The 20,918-nt window shown below is 43.2% G+C and overlaps 1 protein-coding gene across 4 annotated transcripts; it reads left to right on the top strand.

Annotated features, from left to right (window-relative positions):
- Positions 1 to 1,164: 1,164 nt before the first annotated feature.
- On the top strand, positions 1,165 to 18,151 carry lhx2b (LIM homeobox 2b). 4 transcript variants are annotated; one of them, XM_088995565.1, is made up of 6 exons: positions 1,165 to 1,613; positions 1,898 to 2,060; positions 3,191 to 3,393; positions 4,430 to 4,800; positions 7,113 to 7,318; positions 17,435 to 18,151. In XM_088995565.1, the coding sequence occupies exons 2-6, from the start codon at positions 1,941 to 1,943 to the stop codon at positions 17,723 to 17,725; spliced, it is 1,191 nt and encodes a 396-aa protein (XP_088851691.1). In that variant the 5' UTR covers positions 1,165 to 1,613; positions 1,898 to 1,940; the 3' UTR covers positions 17,726 to 18,151. The 4 variants fall into 4 exon arrangements, with proteins under 4 accessions (XP_088851691.1, XP_088851689.1, XP_088851690.1 ...); XM_088995563.1 differs by having other exon boundaries at positions 1,729 to 2,060; XM_088995564.1 differs by having other exon boundaries at positions 1,165 to 2,060; positions 4,433 to 4,800.
- Positions 18,152 to 20,918: the final 2,767 nt, after the last annotated feature.

Raw genomic sequence — 20,918 nt, 5'->3', positions numbered from 1 at the left:
GGTATTGTCGAAGTATATCAACCTACAGTAGTTTATACATCTTTTGGTAGTAAAAAAAGCTAAGCTATTATGTAGTAACCTGTCGTTTTATCCGAGCGTGCCCTATCAAATCTCTCCTTGCGAGCACTGATGACCACGTCCTCTCGTCCCCCACCAATTAAGAGCGGAGAGCTAATTAGAATGAGTGGCTCGGTTCATCTCGACGGTGCGGTCCCTGTTGCTCAAGGAACTGCTCGCTGTCTGCTCACAAATGCACAAATGACAATTAAATCAAGTCCAGGACGTGACATACCCACAAACCCACCCCCTCTCCTTTCATCGGAAGGGTAAATTTGGGTGGATTCTCCAAATATCTAGACACCCCATGATAGCTGCAAATTATACATGTGAGCCTTGTTTTCTGCAAGGCAAAATAATATACTATTATACAACACTGACAATTTTTGGAGAATAATAATCATCAAATGTATTATTATTATTATTATTATTATTATTATTATTATTATTATTATTATTATTATTATTATTATTATTATTATTATTAGTAGTAGTAGTAGTAGTAGTAGTAGTAGTAGTAGTAGTAGGAGTAGTAGTAGTAGTAGTATTAATAATATATGCTATACTATTAGTAGTAGTACTACTATTAATAATAATAATAATAATAATAATAATAATAATAATAATAATAATAATAATAATAATAATAATAATAATAATAATAATAATAATAATACTTCCAGACTGAATTCCAGACTCTATAAAGTTGGTGGGGAAGAAAGATAAAATTAATCAAGTAAAGCTGCCCCGGCAAGGTGATTGGGAGCAACTTGGAGCGCAGATGTGCGTCGTGATTCCCAAAAGTCCCACCAGACTTATTCAGTGCCCACGGCCCGACTCTCTTATTTCTGCGGAGCATTTGCGCTCCAGTTGTGTGTGTGGTGGTCCAGTTAAACTGAACCAAGACGTGTGGATCCCATGCTTGCATGCAGCCTTCATGGTTGTTCAAGTATCTGGGAACACTTGGATGAAGGAGGCTCAGCCAATGAATTCACTCGGCGCCTCGTGACGCAACGGGCCTAGTTGATAAGGAGCAAGAGTCCAAAGTGGACGTGAGAAAGAGTTTTAGGGAGGGTGGGGGCGGAGGGCGAGAAACACGTATCGACAGCTCCTCCTCTTCTTGCACGCACATGTTATGCGGCCTCTCTCTGGCAGGAGACATAACAGCAACGTAAACAGGCAACCGTCAATAGAGAGGGGAAAAACGCTGGTCTCAGAGGGGACTTCATGATGCAAATCATTTTTGATTCCGTTTTCCAATGTGTCACCTGCGTCTAGTTTGACATAAAATTCTGGAGTGGTGAACTAAACGGAGAAAAAAAGGGGAGCTTCTTCGCACGCCGTTATATCATTTGGATTCTTTTTGATTCTGCTTTATTTGTTTCTTAATTGGGCGATGCAGTTAATCTCCACTGGTCATCGTCAACCCCGTGCACAGTAAATCTGTATTCTGGCGCAGACCGGATGAATTTTGAAACTATCGAATGCTGAAATCTCACTCTGAGGCTTGGTGGCGGACACATCGGAACCAAGAGCAACGTAGCCCTGCCGTTTCGGTACGTTTTTATTTAAAATCACGACGGAGACAAAATTCATAATCTTCATTGGTATTTGCGAATGACTACTTTTACTGGGAATGAATAATATGCTGGAAATGTTTTCAATTGGTAGATGATAAGTAGTGAAGAGAACACGTGTCCAATTCCCCCGTCATTTTTCCTTCCGCGAGCTGGATTTTCAACTTGACACGTCAATAAGGAAAGGCCTGAAAAAATAAAGGACAGAGGCACAAGTGGCTTTTCCCATTTTTTTCTCTTTTGATGGACATCTTGGCTTTTAGATCCGAGGAGAATAGTTATAATATTCTCCCATCGGCGGTAACAATGCTTTTCCACGGCCTGCCCGGAGGCGACGTGCACGGCGTGGTGGAAGAAATAGACCGGAGAGGAAAGAGCGAGTCAGCAGCCATCAGCTCAGCTATCGATATGGGCGAGTCGGAGACGGTAAGAGCCATTTATTTCATTCGTTCCGTTTGTTTACACATCACCTTGCGACATTTGCTTCCAGACCGTTTCAAAAAGTATCAAATACCCCGACGTCAAAAGCAACGATAAAGGCTAATATGGGGAAAATATTTGCATAAAATCACGATTGGCCCGTAAACAATTGATATAATGTATAACAACCAACAATAACTACAATAATGATAATGTCAATATTGGCTAACAAACAATACAAATATTATACAACAACAATAATCATAATAATAATAATAAAACGACGAGAAATAATCCAATGCTCCCACCCCTAAAAAAAAATTAAAAGTGACTCGCTACGTGTTTTTCCCGAAGGAAAAATTCAAGGCCAGAATCAAAACCATCACAAAAATTGTTTGTCTCCGAGTAAATTATACTCGTTGAATTATATAGTTATCTTAGGTCTATATTCATAGCTTCTTTCACGAGAGGCCGACAGAGCAACTTAATGTGAAATTGTAGTCGTTGAATGAAACTATGCTTTAAATTTTGAAATTCTATATAAATGCGAGCTGTACTTCTTTTGTTAATTATTTAATAATAAGAATAATAATACTTATTATTCTTAATATTGGATTGGATTGGCCTTTATTAGTCTCGCAGTGGAGAAATTTACATTTTACAGCAGCAGTTATGAAAGGAATGAAAGTAGAAAAACAATACAGGAGGAGCTGGAACGCTAATATGGTTATAAAAGCAAATGTTGACTGTACTCGTGTTTTCTATACGATGTATCATTTTAAGTCCAATTATGCACGTTTCTTTTTTATCAGATTTTTTTTTGTTGACGTGGTAAGATTTTAACAATTTGTCGTTTTGGAGTTAACAGCTATTTTTAGATCGATGCATAATAACAGTGATGGTTGAATGATGCCCAAATCGAACACGGAAAGAAATCATTCAACGAGATCTCCTCAATAATCTACCGGAAACAAATTCCTTGTGTGTTCTACATACTTGGCAATAAAGATGATTCTGATTCTGATTCTGATAAGATGAAGTCCGTTTATCATGAAATGTTGCAAAAAAAAAAAAAAAACGAATGCATTTTCTGACCCTCTGACTGTGTCCTGGTGTGTGTTCCATGCTGACCACAGGCCATGCCGTGCCTGACAACAGAGCGCGTGGCCCTGTGCGCAGGCTGCGGCCGGAAGATTGCCGACCGCTTCTACCTGCTGGCCGTGGACAAGCAATGGCACATGCGCTGCCTCAAGTGCTGCGAGTGCAAACTCAACCTGGAGTCGGAGCTCACCTGCTTCAGCAAGGACGGAAGCATCTATTGCAAGGAAGATTATTATCGGTAGGAAAGCCCTGAGGCCAAGCTACGTCACACTACGCATGCAGTTTCATTTTCCCGAAAGGCGGCATTTTGCATTAAATAACTTCACTGTGAAGAGCCAGACTGTTTACACTGCTGGGGAAAATTGATGCATAATTGGTAAAAGAAATTGGACCAGATAAAACAACAAAACATTTTCGGGGGAAGTGCGGTGGTGTGTGTGTGCGTGTGTGTGTGTGTGTGTGTGTGTGTGTGTGTGTGTGTGTGTGTGTGTGTGTGTGTGTGTGTGTGTGTGTGTGTGTGTGTGTGTGTGTGTGTGTGTGTGTGTGTGTGTGTGAGAGAGAGAGAGAGAGATAGAGAGAGAGAGAGAGAGAGAGAGAGAGAGAGAGAGAGGGGGGGGGGGGGGACAATTCTAAATAATTTGGCTGGTTTGATATACAACAAACCAGCGTTGGATCAAATTGACCAAAGAAGCGCATAGGTGTAATTCTTGTTCTTAGCCAAAAGTGGGTTATTTTTAAACTGGCAGTTTTAAGGCTGCAGGAGGGGGGAAAGTATGGCATCGTTTTAGCGAATCTGCCGTTAATTTCAATCCACGCTTTGGGGGTTGTTATTCGTGTGTAGTGTTTAGGATGAAACACACAAGGGAAACAAACAACATGGAATACTATACGCAAAATGCAGAAGAGACGGGAACAGAAAAAAGTGAAAGTCAGTTTGCTGGTAGGCATTCGCTTAACTTGATTACCGGTCTTCATTTTTACGTCAGCCCAGTCATATTTTGACACCGTTGTTAAAGAAAGTAAGGAAGAAAAACAACTTTATATTATTAACGTTTTTGTGTTGTTTTCGAAAGAGCACTCAAACAAGGACTATTGTCTCAAACTGCATGCATTAAAAAACAATCGTCTTTAAGACGCGGGTAAGCGAAAAAAGGTGTTTGTCTGTTGCGTTTTTAATCCCCAGGTTAGGGCAGCGTCGACTATAGTTGTTGTCAGACTAGTCGAGGTCCTCGTGTGCCCGTCCAGCCGCTGATGGGGTTCTGTGTTGCCCGCAGAAGATTTTCGGTGCAGAGATGCGCTCGGTGCCATCTGGGCATCTCTGCCTCGGAGATGGTGATGCGGGCCCGGGACCTGGTCTACCACCTCAACTGCTTCACCTGCTCTACCTGTAGCAAGATGCTGACCACTGGGGACCACTTTGGCATGAAAGACAGTCTGGTTTACTGTCGGCTACACTTTGAGACTCTCATTCAGGGAGACTATCAGACGCATTTTAATCACACGGACGTGGTGCCACACAAAGGCCTGGGCCCGGCCAACACGCTCGGACTATCCTACTTCAACGGCGTCGGAACAGTGCAGAAAGGGCGGCCCAGGAAGAGGAAGAGCCCTGGGCCTGGAGCGGATCTGGCAGCATATAACGCAGGTAAGGGGGGGGGGGGGCGGCAAAATATGCGGGGAGAGCGGGGGTGACTTCATCCGTTGTTCAGTCAGAGTAAACATATGCACTGAAAGAAAATCTACACTCTTATGAATGTATTTTTTTATTCAAATGATAAGACACGAAAAATATGTTTCAATGTTGTAACCTAATTAAATAATTGACTTTTTGTTGTTCAAATTCACTGTTTGGGGGTGGTGTTGGTAGTGGTCAGGGGTCTGATTTGTTTTACTCTATACGTCTAATCAAAGTTTGGTTAAAGTTGCTTTCAAACTATTGACTGTTTACTGTCGCTCGATTGGTTCCGGAACTCAAACTACTGCTTTCAAACTAGCCACGACTTAATGTTGAAGTTGCATCGTGGGCGTCATTGATGACCTGTTCATAAGAATGAAGAGTACTATAATTGTTGGTCAGAGGACCCAAAACTCATAATAAATCGCGACATTACCGGAATCGCGATTCTTAACACCCATTTTCACCCAGATTTTAATTGGGACGCATTTTACGAGAAGCTTACCTTAACAACAAACTAAAAAAACACAATTTAAAGTAAGCACATAACTCGGTATGTGTGCTGTAAATTAACTCGTCCTCCTTGAGATTAAAAAGGGATTTTTTTTAATGTTTCACCAGTTTTCACTCTTTCCACTTGTCTGACTGCATAGACATCTCCAGATCTCCCACGTCCACCCTCACCCCAACCCCCACCTCCTCCCCACCCCTTTTAGACACACAGGCGCAAACTCCAAACACACACACACACACAAGCACACGCACACACTAACACACACACTAAAACACACAGACACGCGCACACACGGGCACACACGCACGCACACACACACACACACACACACACACACACACACACACACACACACACACACACACACACACGCACACACGCACACACACACACACACACACACACACACACACACACACACACACACACACACACACACACACACACGCACGCACGCACGCACGCACACACACACACACACACACACACACACACACACACACACACACACACACACACACACACACACACACACACACACACACACACGCACACACACACACACACACACACACACACACACACGTTTTTTTTTCTACTGGGAACAGGCCAAACATGTTACCAGAAAGATCTTTACGCTTATCGGATTTATTCACTGCAAGGACATCAGGTTCACGCGGCACTATTTCCCGGGTAGGTTCCCAAGTTAATGGTAATGCCTCGCTTTTGTCGAATTCAAAATGTAAAATAAAGTAGCAACCGACCGACGCACGCTCACCTAGTTTAATTACCATTAAACACGCGTTTGAAAACTGTTTTGTTTGAAAAAAGAACATGAAACGAAACACAGTGACCATAATCCGTGTTTAGATAAAACTTTAATCTAATATTTTAATTTTAAAACATGACCAGGAGGTATCAGAGGTCGAAAATAATAATCGATGAGAGTAAAGGTACAGCACGCCCTCTTGTGTTTTCAACTACAAACCAGATCCAACTTCACCTGTAAGCAGAGAGTGTGCGCGTATACACAAATTAAAAAAAAAAAAACAATAACACTCTATAAGGTGCGCACTAGCAGGACCAGATCACACTCCCAGATTGCTTACTGATAAACATCGACCAACATATGCGTTTTTTGGAGGGGGGATCAGCATTTGTTCTGCGTGGCTGTGGTTGTACTAATTAAGAGAAGTGTTATCATGATTCTTTTCACTCGCTTGATATTCATCATTTATGATATTAAACACGAACTGTTATGCACACAGCAACACTTCTACCATTGCCAAGAAATTTGTAGACGGGGACGAATGTTGCTTACTAAAGCCTTGCTGGCACTTCCTCCTGGTAAAAGACGGACAAATATGCCGTGTAACAAGGTTCATCGGATGTGTGGTTGTAAACGACGTTAGCGCCACTGGACTAAGTTGGACCTGCTTGATTTAGGATTTAAAAATACTGCAATTCAAATGTCTCCCCAAATATTATATTCCCACCGACTCCATCATCACCATCTCATTTAAATATGTACTGCTCAAGTACATTGGAGTCTTTGGTGTCAAGATTAAGATGATCTTGATTAATTAATTCCTTGATGACACAAAATAGCACACACATTGATGTGAACAAAGTGTTGTTGCAGCAGTCACACTGATGGTAAAAAAATCAGTTCGATACGAGAAAACGAAACTGAATGAGATGATGGATGAGCAGATCACTGTTCCCACAGTGTAATAATATGTTCCTCTTCTTTCCTGCTGGGCTGCAGCGTTGAGTTGCAACGAGAATGACAGTGAGTCCATGGATAGGGACTCCCAGTATAGCTCCAGTCAGAAGACCAAGCGCATGAGGACGTCTTTCAAGCACCACCAGTTGAGAACAATGAAGTCCTACTTTGCCATCAACCATAACCCAGATGCCAAGGACCTCAAGCAGCTTGCCCAGAAGACAGGCTTGACCAAGCGGGTCTTACAGGTAAACACACACTCACAGAAAGAGAATGCAGTTTGTTCTGTAAGTCTTTTGACCATGTTTTTTTTTTATTATGTAGCTTTTGATACATTACCACATATTTAAATGCCTGAACCGAAGTGAAACTTCTGGAACGTAGACACTCAGAAGTCGGAGATGTCCATCGCTTCCACTCTTTTGGTGGCATGTAAATTTCAGGCACTGAACTCTTGCATAAAAAGGCTTGAATTTAAAAAAATGGTGAATATCATCCTGTTTTTTTGTCAGGCCTCTGCACGTGTGTGATATCCCAATCTTCCATTTTGTTTCAAATCAATTTTGCTGGTCTTTCAAACCAAAACCAGTTTTTCATTACATAACAACTGCATGGTGAAAAAAAGAAAACTATGCATATTTTGTCCTCAAAAAGAAAGACACCCCGCTGATGTTCAACCTTGTCTCTTACGATGTATGTACTAATCATGGAAGGAAAATTGTATTCTGAAAATGTTATGTGAGATCCATCCAAAAAATGTGTATAGTTAAATTCTATTTTGTGACATGAATGCCAATTTTCTGAAAGGGGAATCATGAAAGTTGTCAAGGGAATAAGCAATGTGATGAAGAATAAGGGATGAAAAACAAAAGCTGAGCGATGACTACAGAATCCCACCGACAACTTGTAAAATCATCATGGGGACGAGATCATTTTTCAATTCGTCCTACTGTTTTAATTAACGCTTGCAAGAAAACAAAGCAGTCGTTTTGCTTTGATCCTTTCAAGTTTTTACGCCTGCGATTGCGGCTGACGTTTTGCTCCCCTAGGTTGTTTCCCTGGGCTGCAAGTATGATTCAATCACTTGCACTCAGAAGCACACAGGCTGGTGATGAAAAACGGGAACATTGTCAAATTGATACGAGAAATACAAGCATAAAAAATGAAATAAAATAAAATAAGGAAGTAATACTGAACCCTTTCAGCCTTTGAGGGACAACGGTTACTACAGGGGACATCTTCGTTTTTGTGTTTACGGGCCAAATCTTTCCATTTTTTCCCAACTATTGGCCTAATTTCTTTCAATATTAATGTAACTCGTTCACTGCCGAATTTATTGGAAATTGAAAAGCATGACGTAGAGTGCCATTTCCGATTTTTCAGGGGTTTTGTTTTTTTTCTTGCGGGGTGCCAATAAAGCACTGGTCCGACCTTCGGCAATGCTTTTCCCTTCCACGATGGGGGAGCCTATTCTTTTTGACCATGTTAGCGCTTTGTTACAGCTTCAGCTGTTGTCAAAGCACTATATAAATCAATACGTATGTATGTATGTATGTATGTATGTATGTATGTATGTATGTATGTATGTATGTATGTATATGTATGTATGTATGTATGTATGTATGTATGCACGTATGCACGTACAGAAAAACATATGTACATACGTACATACATATGTACATATATACATTCGTACATACGTATGTACGTATGCACATATGTTTTTCTGATTACAGGTGATCATGAATGGTGCATGAAAGATTTAATTTTACCCTAATGATGGGCATCACATCTTTCCAAGTTTTATATGAGGTGCTATATCTAGAAAGAAATAGATGTGAATGTTTGACACACATGCCATTCCATGTGACTTTGATGAGACTTTTACGTTATACAATGGCTCAACTTTCACAAGCAATTTTCATGTTTGGAAATTATCAGCCCGCACTCTGACAATTTTGACATTAACTTTTGCTGCCATTAACTGGCATACAGCCAATGGTGTACCCTGCCTTTTGTCGCACAATCAGTTATGATGGGCTCAACCTGACACGTGACCTCTTATGACCATCGTCATCGTCAACGTGACGATGAGGATGGATGCATTCATAGGTACTTAGTTGGCGTTACCACACACTGTATGGTACGCATAGATCCAAAATGTCAAGATTTGTAGACAAGAACATTTAATCTATTTTCTTGGAATATTACAAAAAAAACATCAGTTAAATTGTTTTGTAATGTCATTTCATTTTTTTTTCATTAATTTCACTGTCATAGAAAAGGGTCTTTGGTGTTTAAATGTGTAGACTAACACTTTGCCGTTCCATGAGGATTTGCCATTACTCCCTTTTAACGAGTAATTGCTGTGCATTGAAAGAAGCAAAGTTGTTTTATTTTCCACTTTAGACTTTTTTTATGCACACAAGAACGATGCTGTAGGTCTCAGATTTGCCTTTTTAAATGTTATTTCATGTTTATTAGTGTAGGGAGTGATACTATTACATAAGTCAGTTTCATTGAGAGCCATATCCAGTCTGTTTTAAATCATTCATGACTCCAACACACCCGATTTCACGATTGATCTCAGCTTGCTGATAAGGTGATCATTTGAATCAGGTGTGTTGAAATAGGGAGGAATCTAAAACATGCAGGACATGGCTCTCCAGGAAATGGAGTTCATAAACCCTTGATGAAGGCGAATGAAAAACAGATCTCAATGCATTGAGATACGAAGGACTAAGTCTGAATAACTTATACGACGGGTTCTTTTTGTCTGCAGTTTGATGGCTTGGAACAACGATTGGATTAAGTGTATAAGTGTATGTGTGTGTATGTGTGTGTGTGTGTACGTGTGTGTGTGTGTGTGTGTGTGTGTGTGTGTGTGTGTGTGTGTGTGTGTGTGTGTGTGTGTGCGTTTGTGTTGCCTCATGTTTGTGTTGTAGATGAGACTGACCGTACAAAGGTGTTTTGGAAAACTTGAACAATGTTGAGATGCCAAAAAGCAATACAATTAGTTGCTTCTTGTGTATATTTTTATATTGTCCGGAATTATGTTTCTTCATTATTTGAAAATTGTATGCTTACTTTGACTGATTTGATTGGACCGCTGCTTATGGATGCTCTGTGCATTTACTGGTTTAATGGGTTAGCATTTTTTAAATGAATACACTTTCACACTTATTTTATTCACCATATTTGCCTTACGCCGTAAAGGACTGTCAATTACAGAACAAAATCCCAGCAACAATTTTGTTTCTCCATTTGATTAATTATATCAATTATCGGTTGTCAAAAGTGACAAGCTGTCACGTTACGAACGAGGCAGAGAGCAGCTGTCTCATTGGAAAGGAATTGAATATCTGGATCCCCAAAGCAAGCGACAAATACAATAGATCCATGCAGAATGTTTAATGAATAACTAAAGGCGCTGGTCCAACATGAGGACCAGGGGAAATATAGAATAAAGAACGAGTAGGGGGGAGGGGGCAAGGGGAAAACCGACCCGCGTACTACGCCAACTGAGAAAAAGAGCAAGCACACGGTGGTGCGAAAAACAACAATCCCGACAAGAAAGAGAACTAACGGCAAGTGGGTTGCAGGGTGTGGGGGGACTCTGACCGGGTACATACAGGTAACATGCGAGTTACGACCGGGTTCCGTTCCGACAAAACGGTCGTAAGTCAGACAGTCCTTCCATCCATCCATCCATTTTCCGTACCGCTTATTCCTCATTAGGGTCGCGGGGGGTGCTGGAGCCTATCTCAGCCTTCTTTGGGCACGAGGCGGGGGACATCCTGAATTGGTTGCCAGCCAATCGCAGGGCACACAGACATACAACAGTCACTCTCACATTCACACCTAGGGACAATTTGGAGTGGTCAATCTGCCTGCCATGCATGTTTTTGGAGTGTGGGAGGAAACCGGAGGACCCTGAGAAAACCCACACGGGCTCAGGGAGAACATGCAGAATCCACACAGGGAGGCCGGACCGGGACGCGAACTGCCAACCTATGCACTTTGAAGCCGGTGTGCTAACCACTCGACTACCGAGCCCAAGTCAAACAGTGATGACGACACGCTGGGATCTCCTATACGACAGGACAGTATACAATGTCAATCTGTTGTTTTTAAGCAAAGTTTTCTATTGAATACTATTATGTACGAAAATGTTGACAGTTCATTTATAAATCTTGTAACTTTTAGTGTAATTTTAATCATTTTATATTTCGTATTATCGATCGTTATGACCGTGTCGACGCACACGCTTTCTGCTGACACAAACGAAAGGAACCAAAAAAAAACAGCTGTCCAAAAATGGTAGCGACGCCGACCGTGAGCCTGATGCGGCGCTTGCGTCGCGGCGATCCCACCCGCTCCGCCTTGGCGTCGGTGGACACCCCTCCGTCCCCCGATTGCTGTGCTGTCATGCTGGAGAAAATTGTTGTGTACGCATTTGTTACGAAACAGTTATTTTGTATCGTCATTTTGTGCAATGTTGCTCCGGCAAATAAACATCCTTCTTGCTCAATAGTGTCACGTTCGGATTGACAGCTCGGGGCGGGGCGACGCCTCCCCGCTTCCTTGTTTAGGACAGCGGGTACGTAAACCGGACGCTATCAACTTGTATTTGTACTTTGTATGACCCTGGACTTTGTCTTTGGTGCTCGGTCCGGTCGCCCCCCCCCTCACATCCCGTAATCCTTTTGGGATTGTTCCATTTCTGCACCACCGTGTGCGAGTCAATTCTCGCCATTGTCGGGGTTCCCATTGCCCCCCCCCACTCGTCATTTTTGGTATTCTTTATTGTTGATTATTCCCCGGGTCCTCTTTTTGGGACTAGTGCTTTGAGTTGTATCTTAATAAATCATCCTGCACGGACCTCTGTCTCTGTCGCGTTGCTGGCTGTAGCGGTGGCAGCCGTAGAAGGAATAAAAAAAGTCTGGCGGTCCTGGTCGGAAGTACGAGTGGTCGTAACTCGCACCGGTCGTAAATCGGATGTTACCTGTACAAGAGCGCAGTCGAAAGAGTCTGACCTGGGCACTTGTCGGTAGCGAGCCACATCAATACCCCGGGGACTACTACAGAAAGTGTCCCGTTTCAATACCCGGTGACATAATGAGGTGATTGGCAGCTGGTGGTACAGACGGGGTGGTACAGGTGCGACCCCGCTCCTTGCTGCCAATCCAAATGTGACACAAGCATATACAGGGAACATCAGAGTTTACGACCGGTGCGAGTTATGACCACCCACACTTACAACCATGACCACCAGACCCTTTTTTTTTCGACAGCTGGGACCGCTACGGTGGCAGACCGGCAACGCTGTTGAGATCTGCAGCGTGTTTGCGATGCATTTGGCAAAATAAAGACTCAAGATTTTTTTTCTTGTTTAGATTAAACACGTAGGATGTTTATTTGCCGGAGCACAAAGAGCAACCGCTTGTCTCAGCATTGTATAAGAACTATTTTTACCAAATGTAGCGTTGTGGCTGTGTTGCTAGATTCGCTATACATTTAGCTTGACTCATTTATCTTCACAGAGAATATTACAGCATTGCACAAAATGAGGATACAAAATAACTGTTTATTCACAAATGCGTACGACAATTTTTGCCAGCCAGCCCGTGATGGTGTTTCACTATCTGTCACACAATGGCACCGGTGGGGGTGAGTGTCCACTGACGCAGATGGGGGTGTCGGCGCTCGGGTCGATGGTCCCCCGACATCGGCCAGGGCGAAAGCCGAAGCGGGTCGGCCGTCGGCGCTCGGTCGCACGGGATTGAGCGACGAGAACGCCGTGTCGGGCCCATGCCGCCACCCCCTCTTTGAGACGTTTGGTATATAACAGTATTGAATAAAAAATGTTCTTTTAAAAACAACAGATTCACATCTTATACTATTTTGTCGTATAAACCTCGCGTTGGCCATATTGAATGCAATTCGGCTTACGACTGTTTTGTCGGAACGGAACCCGGCCGTAAGTCGGATGTTATCTGTATCTTCAAAGTGACTTGGGTCTCTCTCTCTCTCTCTCTCTCTCTCTCTCTCTCTCTCTCTCTCTCTCTCTCTCTCTCTCTCTCTCTCTCTCTCTCTCTCTCTCTCTCTCTCTCTCTCTCTCTCTCTCTCTCTCTCCACATTATTTTTGTCTTTATACTGTATACTTTAGACTGTATATATATATATATATATATATATAAAAAAATTAAAAAAAATCCTCGTCTCACCCACCATGGGTGGTGTCTGTCCCCCATTTCAGCTCGGGTCCTCTACCAGAGGCCAGGAAGCTTGAGGGTTCTGCGCAGTATCCGTGCTGTTCCCAGCACTGCGCTTTTCTGGACCGAGATATCCGATGTTGTTCCCGGGATCTGTTGCAACCACTCGTCGAGTTTGGGGGTCACTGCCCCGAGTGCTCCAACCACCACAGGCACGACTGTCACATTTACCTTCCAGGCTCTCTCCAGCTCCTCTCTGAGCCCTTGGTATTTCTCGATTTTCTCATGTTCCTTCTTTCTGATGTTCCCATCACTCGGGACCGCTACATCCACGACAACGGCTTTCCTTTCCCCTTTATCTATGACCACGATATCTGGTTGGTTGGCCATTACCATCTTGTCAGTCTGTATCTGGAAGTCCCACAGGATTTTTGCTCGGTCATTCTCCACCACCTTGGGAGGTGTTTCCCATTTTGACCTTGGGGTTTCCAGTCCATACTGCGCACAGATGTTTCGGTAGACTATGCCAGCCACCTGGTTATGGCGCTCCATGTAGGCTTTCCCTGCCAGCATCTTACACCCTGCAGTTACGTGTTGGATTGTCTCAGGTGCCTCTTTGCACAACCTACACCTTGGGTCTTGTCTGGTGTGGTATATCCCTGCCTCTATGGCTCTGGTGTTCAGGGCCTGCTCTTGGGCAGCCAGGATGAGTGCCTCTGTGCTGTCCTTTAGGCCAGCCCTCTCTAGCCACTGATAGGACTTCTTGAGATCAGCCACTTCTGCTATGGTTCGGTGGTACATCCCGTGTAGGGGCTTTTCCTCCCATGTTTGTCCCTCTTCCAGCACCTCATCCTCTGTTCCCCATTGACTGAGACATTCTCTGAGTACATCATCCGTTGGAGCCTTCTCTTTGATGTATTCATGGAGCTTGGATGTTTCATCCTGGACAGTGGCTCTCACACTCACTAGTCCCCGGCCTCCTTCCTTACGGCTTGTGTACAGTCTCAGGGTGCTGGACTTGGGATGGAACCCTCCGTGCATGGTGAGGAGTTTTCGGGTCTTAACATCCGTGGTCTGAATCTCTTCCTTTGGCCAGCTTATTATTCCTGCAGGGTATCTGATCACTGGCAGGGCATAGCTGTTTATTGCCCGGGTCTTGTTCTTGCCATTGAGCTGGCTTCTGAGGACTTGCCTCACCGGCTGGAGGTATTTGGTCGTAGCCGCTTTCCTTGTTGCTAATTCGAGGTTGCCATTGGCCTGTGGTATACCGAGGTACTTGTAGCTGTTTTCAATGTCTGCTATTGTTCCTTCAGGGAGTGAGACCCCTTCAGTGTGAACTACCTTGCCCCTCTTAGTCACCATCCGACTACATTTCTCCAGCCCGAATGACATTCCGATATCACTGCTGTAGATCCTGGTTGTGTGGATCAGGGAGTCTATGTCCCTTTCGCTCTTAGCATACAGCTTGATGTCATCCATGTAGAGGAGGTGACTGATCGTAGCTCCATTTCTGAGGTGGTATCCATAGCCTGTCTTGGCGATTATCTGGCTGAGGGGGTTCAGTCCTATGCAGAACAGCAGTGGGGAGAGTGCATCACCTTGGTATATGCCACATTTGATGGACACTTGCGTTAGTGGCTTGCCATTGGCTTCAAGTGTGGTTTTCCACATCCTCATCGAGTTTGCAACGAAGGCTCTCAGGGTCCTGTTGACCTTATACAACTCCAAGCATTCATTGATCCATGTGTGTGGCATCGAGTCATATGCTTTCTTGTAATCAATCCAGGCTGTGCACAGGTTGGTATGTCGGGACCTGGAGTCTTGAGCGACTGTTCTGTCAACCAGCACCTCTAGTATCTCTACTAATGCCTTTCTGTGCTTTGCTCATATATTGATCCATGTGTCCACTTATCTTACCCGCAATGATGCCTGACATGAGCTTCCATGTTGTGGAGAGACAGGTTATTGGCCGATAGTTGGAAGGAACTGCACCCTTTGAGGAATCCTTCATGATCAGGATTGTTCGCCCTTCGGTTAGCCATCCTGGGTGAGTCCCATCCATCAGCAGCTGGTTCATTTGTGCTGCTAGGCGCTCGTGGAGAGCTGTGAGTTTCTTTAGCCAGTAGGTGTGGACCATATCCGGGCCTGGTGCCGTCCAGTTTTTCATACCTGAGACTCTTCCTTGTATATCTGCCGCTGTGATGGTAACTGGGTTCTGTTCAGGGATGTTGCTGTGCTCCTCTTTCAGAGTCACCAGCCATTGTGCACTGCTGTTATGTGCGACCTCCTTCTCCCATATGCCTTTCCAGTATCTTTCAGTTTCCAGCCTTGGAGGGTCTGCTCTGCTGTTAGAACCCTGCCACTGAGCGTACACTTTCGCAGGTTGTGTTGCGAACAGCCTGTTTATTCTTCTGGCCTCATTCTCTTTCGTGTACCTCTTTAGGCGACTGGCCAAGGCCTGGAGCCTTTGTTTGGCAGTTTCGAGTGCTTCAGGTATGGTTATCTGCATGTACCTCTTGGGTATTGGCCTTTTATTCACACCTCTCTGGGTCTCCGTCAATTGACTCACATCTTTCCGAGCCGCCTTGATCTTGGCCTCCAACCGTCTTTTCCATGGTGGGTAATGAATCTCGTGGCTCTCATGGTTGCTCTTGTAGCCAAGCATGTCTAGGATCACTGATGCTGAGGTGTATATCAGCTCATTGGTTTCCGTGATCGTTCCGGTCGGGATCGTTCTCAGTGCTGCATTCACAGTTTCCATGAGACTTTCAGGTGGTACTTCACATAGCCGTTGTAATCGGTGCCTTCGTTGCCCAGTTTTCATTCTTGCCATGATCTTGTCTCTCAGGTCATTTGCTGCCTCGCTCAGCATTTCATTTATTGGGGCTGGCTTCCCAATCTCATTATTCATTGGGGCTTGCCTCCCAATCTCTGGTTGAACCTCTTCCTGTGATGTGGCAGCCTGGGGCCCTTCACCTCGGAATTTGTGTTGTACCTCATCAATCTCAAGTTGTGATAGCAATTGCCGTTTGTGGATATTGGAACACTGAGCTACTAGTTGTTTCGTGGTCAACCGTGACTGTGGGTTTCGAAGTAACCATTCAGCCCCCATTCTCCGCATGTAACCCCTCTGACTAGGGTTGCTTGAGTAGTAGCATTCCAACAGAGCCATGTTATCGCATCTCGTCCATCTCCACTTTGTTCCAGTAGCCCATTTTTCATCAGGGTGCTCTGGTTCCCCAGCACCTGACGCAGACCTTGTTTGGCCGGGCGACGTCTGAGCCGGCATGTCATTCCATTTATTGTCTCTCATCATTGTATGAGGTAGGCATTAGCGTGAAGGGTCTTGCCACAAGTGGGATTCGAACCCTCGTCTCCCATATGCCAAACCGATGCATTATCAACTGAGCTATGCAGCCGCACACACATATATATATATATATATATATATATATATATATATATATATATATATATATATATATATATATCTCCCTGGAATGGTCTGTCATCGTGATATAAAAGACTTGGAAATGTCCCGTGGCTGGCCTCCAAAGATCATTGCATGACATTGGATGAGTAACGTTGTCTTGTGTGGTGATTGAGCGGCTATTAAGTTTGAGACAGTGACAAGAAAAGACGAGTGAAAAGAAAAGCTTACAGTTCTCTTACCCATCTCATTTTGTAGGAAACAGTCCTAACTTTGTTTGATTTAGTTCCAATATCTGTACTGTATGCTGCAGTTTTTATGTGATAAATGTTTTTTTGCATTGTATTGTTGCACTTTGTTGCTCGTTTGGTCATAAATGAATGTTCTTAACACACTTGGGTGTACATACAGGTCCGCATACTAACATACATACATACATACATACATACATACATACATACATACATACATACATACATACATACATACATACATACATACATACATACATATATATACACACATACATACATACATACATACATACATACATACATACATACATACATACATACATACATACATACATACATACAATTTAAAACTTTGATCTATTTCTGAAAGAAAGAACATTGTGGAGCTGTGTGACTGTGGTTAGTATCCACTCGACTGTATTGTATTGCAAAGGATTTAATTATACAATATTCTACTTGTTGCAGGTTTGGTTCCAGAATGCTCGGGCCAAATTTAGGAGGAATCTTCTGCGACAAGAAAGCACTGGTGCAGACAAGACCTCTGACGGCTCCACGTTGCAGGGTGGCACGCCTTCAGGACCGGCATCTGAGATCTCAAATGCTTCCATGAGCCCCTCCAGCACTCCCACTACTCTGACTGACTTGACCAACCCGACCATGCCCACAGTCACCTCTGTGCTCACCTCAGTGGCAGGCGGAATGGACGTACACGAGTGTAGGAGCCCATCACAGACCACACTGACTAGCCTTTTCTGATGGACGCCTAACCCCCCACCCCTTTCCACTGTTACACACTGCTGTATCAATAACACAGTTGACAACTTTGAACGATAAAATTATAAAATGAACGTAAGAGATCATTTTTTTTTCATGGAAGAAGTTTCAACATTTTCCCCAAGCCTCCCTGAGCCTTTCCCTGAGTCTTTGCAGTTAGTCAACCAAGTCTCACAGATGAGACTATTGTTGTTATTTAGATGTTGTCTTGTTGAGAACTGAGAAGACTTGATTTGCGTTTTTCAATGTTTACATAAAGTGACAAAGGGGAGAACAGTAATGCTTGATATTTTTTTTTTTTGGAAATGATTTTCCAACTCAGTATTTATGTTGTACCAGAGATGTCGTTAGATGGATTTTCTTTTTTTTTCTTCAGGAAAATTGGAGATTAAATACAGGTTACAACACCCTCCAACTGCAATGTGACTGTAGATTTTTTAATCCCACATATCTGCAAGGTTGTACATGAATGGTTTACCTTGGGGGAAAAGAAGGCCTTCGTGGCTTCTGTGTGCGACTGGCATTTGTTTGTGTTTACAGTGTTTATGGTCCAGCAACGCTTTATAGTAAAACAAATCCTGCAATGCCGGTATTAGTTTTCCTACCTTGCTGAAATTCGAGCCTTAACCAAACACTAATGTTGGTCATACATTAATAGAAATGACACACTTTAAAATTTGTCGGCAGTGATTCCCTGCTGTAATATCATTCTCAAAGATCTGAAGGGGTTTTAATGTGAATGCAAACACGACCTCAACAGTCCTGCTTGGTGATTATCAGCTCAGAGAAAAACAACACGTGTAGAAATAATAGGAATTATTTAAATGGCTCCATAGAGTTGATTAGTTCCCTTAAGGAAAATGATGAATTGAATTCACTTTGAGGTATGGGCGCTTTCAGGTTATCAATTCAAGCCGTATTTTTTCTAAATGTATTTTCTGAGCGGGTAAATCATGTTTAGTTTTTATGTTTTTAATTATGTATTTTGGTTATGCTGAATGTACTAGCATTATTTGCATTAGCATTACTACTATGTATGAATGTACTAGCATTATTTTATAGCCACATTTTTAATTGAGGGATCAAATGTAGCCATCTGCTCCCAAACAATTTTGGAAGCAAAGTCAGTGCCATTGTATATAATAAATAAAATAACATCAAAATCAATAACAGTCCTCTTACACACCAATTTAAAAAATACAGTTCACAAGTATATCTACTTGTGAAATGGCGAAATATATATATATATATATATATATATATATATATATATATATATATATATATATATATATATATATATATATATATATATATATATATATAGTACAGTCTCGTTATATCAATATCGGTTATATTGATAATACTGCTTATTACGATACTATTTTCATTTCCCAGCAAATTTCTAGTTTTTTTATGTATAATTAGTTCCGTTTAGTACGATTCATGGTTATTACGATAATCCGGTTACTACGGTGCCCTCTTTCATCTCCCGCCGGCCATTTTGCTATTTTATATCGATACAAAAGCACCTAAAGGTGAATCGATATTTGATTAGGGGTTTCTATACAGTACCACCATTATCTAAATCTGCATTGGTCGCGCCGTTAGTTACGTGACTTGGTCTTGGTGACTTGGCCTGATTAAAAGAGATTTGCCAGGGACACGCCGAATAGACGACCAACTCTCATTCATACAAATGGGCAGTTTAGAGTCATCAAGTAAGCAAAGAAGTATGTTTTGGGGTGGGGATGGAAATAGAAGTACCTGCAGAACCCCAAGAACTCACAGGCAGGGTATGCCCATTCCACTGGGTTCCAACATAGATTGGAATGAGGATTTCAATAACTGTAAAATACATGTGTAACCCAATACGTTCACTATGCTTGGGCGATAAAATATCAATGACATAATTACATTGTACCGTATTTTCACGACCATAAGGCGCATGTAAACGTCTCGGATTTTTTTCAAAATGTGCAGTGCGCCCTGTAGTGCAGGGCGCAGAATGTGTGGATGAACTAGAGACCACCATGAGGACGTGGATAGAGAACATGAGGGGAGAGCGTGGGCGTGGGTTGTGTATAAAAGAACAGGTACGTATGTGCTTTAAGCAGAACATTGCTGTTCGAACAACCCTGAAAATGGCAAAGAAAAATGGTTATGAAGCTCAGTTTAAACTGAAGGCTATCAGCTACGCCGAGGAGCATGGGAATCGAGCCGCTGCGAGAGAATATAAAGTTAACGAGTCGATGGTTCGCAAGTGGAGGAAGCTGGAGAACGAACTCCGACAGGTGAAGAAGACTCAGCTGAGTTTTCGCGGACATAAAGCAAGGTGGCCGGAGTTGGGGGAAAGACTCGAGCAATGGATCGTCGAGCAAAGGGCGAGCGGAAGGAGCGTTTCGACTGTCACCATCCGAACGGAGAGAAACTGCAGCCGATGGTGATTTTTAAAAGAAAGACTTTGCCTAAAGAGACATTTCCAGCAGGCGTCATTATTAAGGTAAACGAAAAGGGCTGGATGGACGAGGATATGATGAAGGAGTGGCCGAGGCAGGTGTATGTAAGGAGACCGGGAGGTTTTTTTCCACACATCACCGTCACTTCTGATTTGTGACTCTATGCGAGCGCATCTCACAGACAATGTGAAGCAGAAAGTGAAGCGGTTGAACGCTACGCTTGCTGTGATTCCGGGTGGGTTGACCAAGGAACTCCAACCGCTGGACATTGGTGTGAACCGGCCGTTCAAAGTGAGGCTGCGAGCGGCGTTGGAGCGATGGATGACCGCAGGAGACCACAGCTTCACGAAGAGTGGTAGGCAGCGCCGGGCGAGTTACGGCAGAGTTTGCAAATGGATTGTGGATGCTTGGGCTAACGTGTCTGCTGGCACGGTGGTTCGAGCTTTCGGAAAAGCCGGCATTATTTCCGAGGAGCCGCACGGCACAGAAAGTAACTGACAGTGAGGAAAGCGAACCTGCCATGTTGGATTTAGCGCAACTGTTCGATTCTGTTACCGGTAATGTGCTTGTTTTTACCATGCCGACGCCTATTGAGCGATGATTACAAAATGTTCTTACTTTGTCATTAATAAATAAAGCACTACCAAACTCAGTTTTGCTCCCGATGTGTTTTTTTAAATACGCCTGTATGTTGTGGTAAGGCGGACGCCCGTATG

Source organism: Hippocampus bargibanti, linkage group LG04, assembly GCF_051943395.1.
Source record: "Hippocampus bargibanti isolate YZ-2025 linkage group LG04, ASM5194339v1, whole genome shotgun sequence".
Classification (NCBI taxonomy): Eukaryota; Metazoa; Chordata; class Actinopteri; order Syngnathiformes; family Syngnathidae; genus Hippocampus; species Hippocampus bargibanti.
The sequence above is the reverse complement of the archived record's forward strand: the minus strand, read 5'-3'. Positions and strand labels throughout refer to the sequence as shown.

What these genes read in the sequence shown, in the direction of transcription:
- lhx2b (XM_088995563.1), top strand. Translation starts at nt 1,878, where the DNA reads ATGGACATCTTGGCTTTTAGATCCGAGGAGAATAGTTATAATATTCTC. An exon ending in TGCAAGGAAGATTATTATCG is followed by an intron (nt 3,394 to 4,429) that starts GTAGGAAAGCCC and finishes TGTTGCCCGCAG; the next exon opens with AAGATTTTCGGTGCAGAGAT. An exon ending in TGACCAAGCGGGTCTTACAG is followed by an intron (nt 7,319 to 17,434) that starts GTAAACACACAC and finishes TACTTGTTGCAG; the next exon opens with GTTTGGTTCCAGAATGCTCG.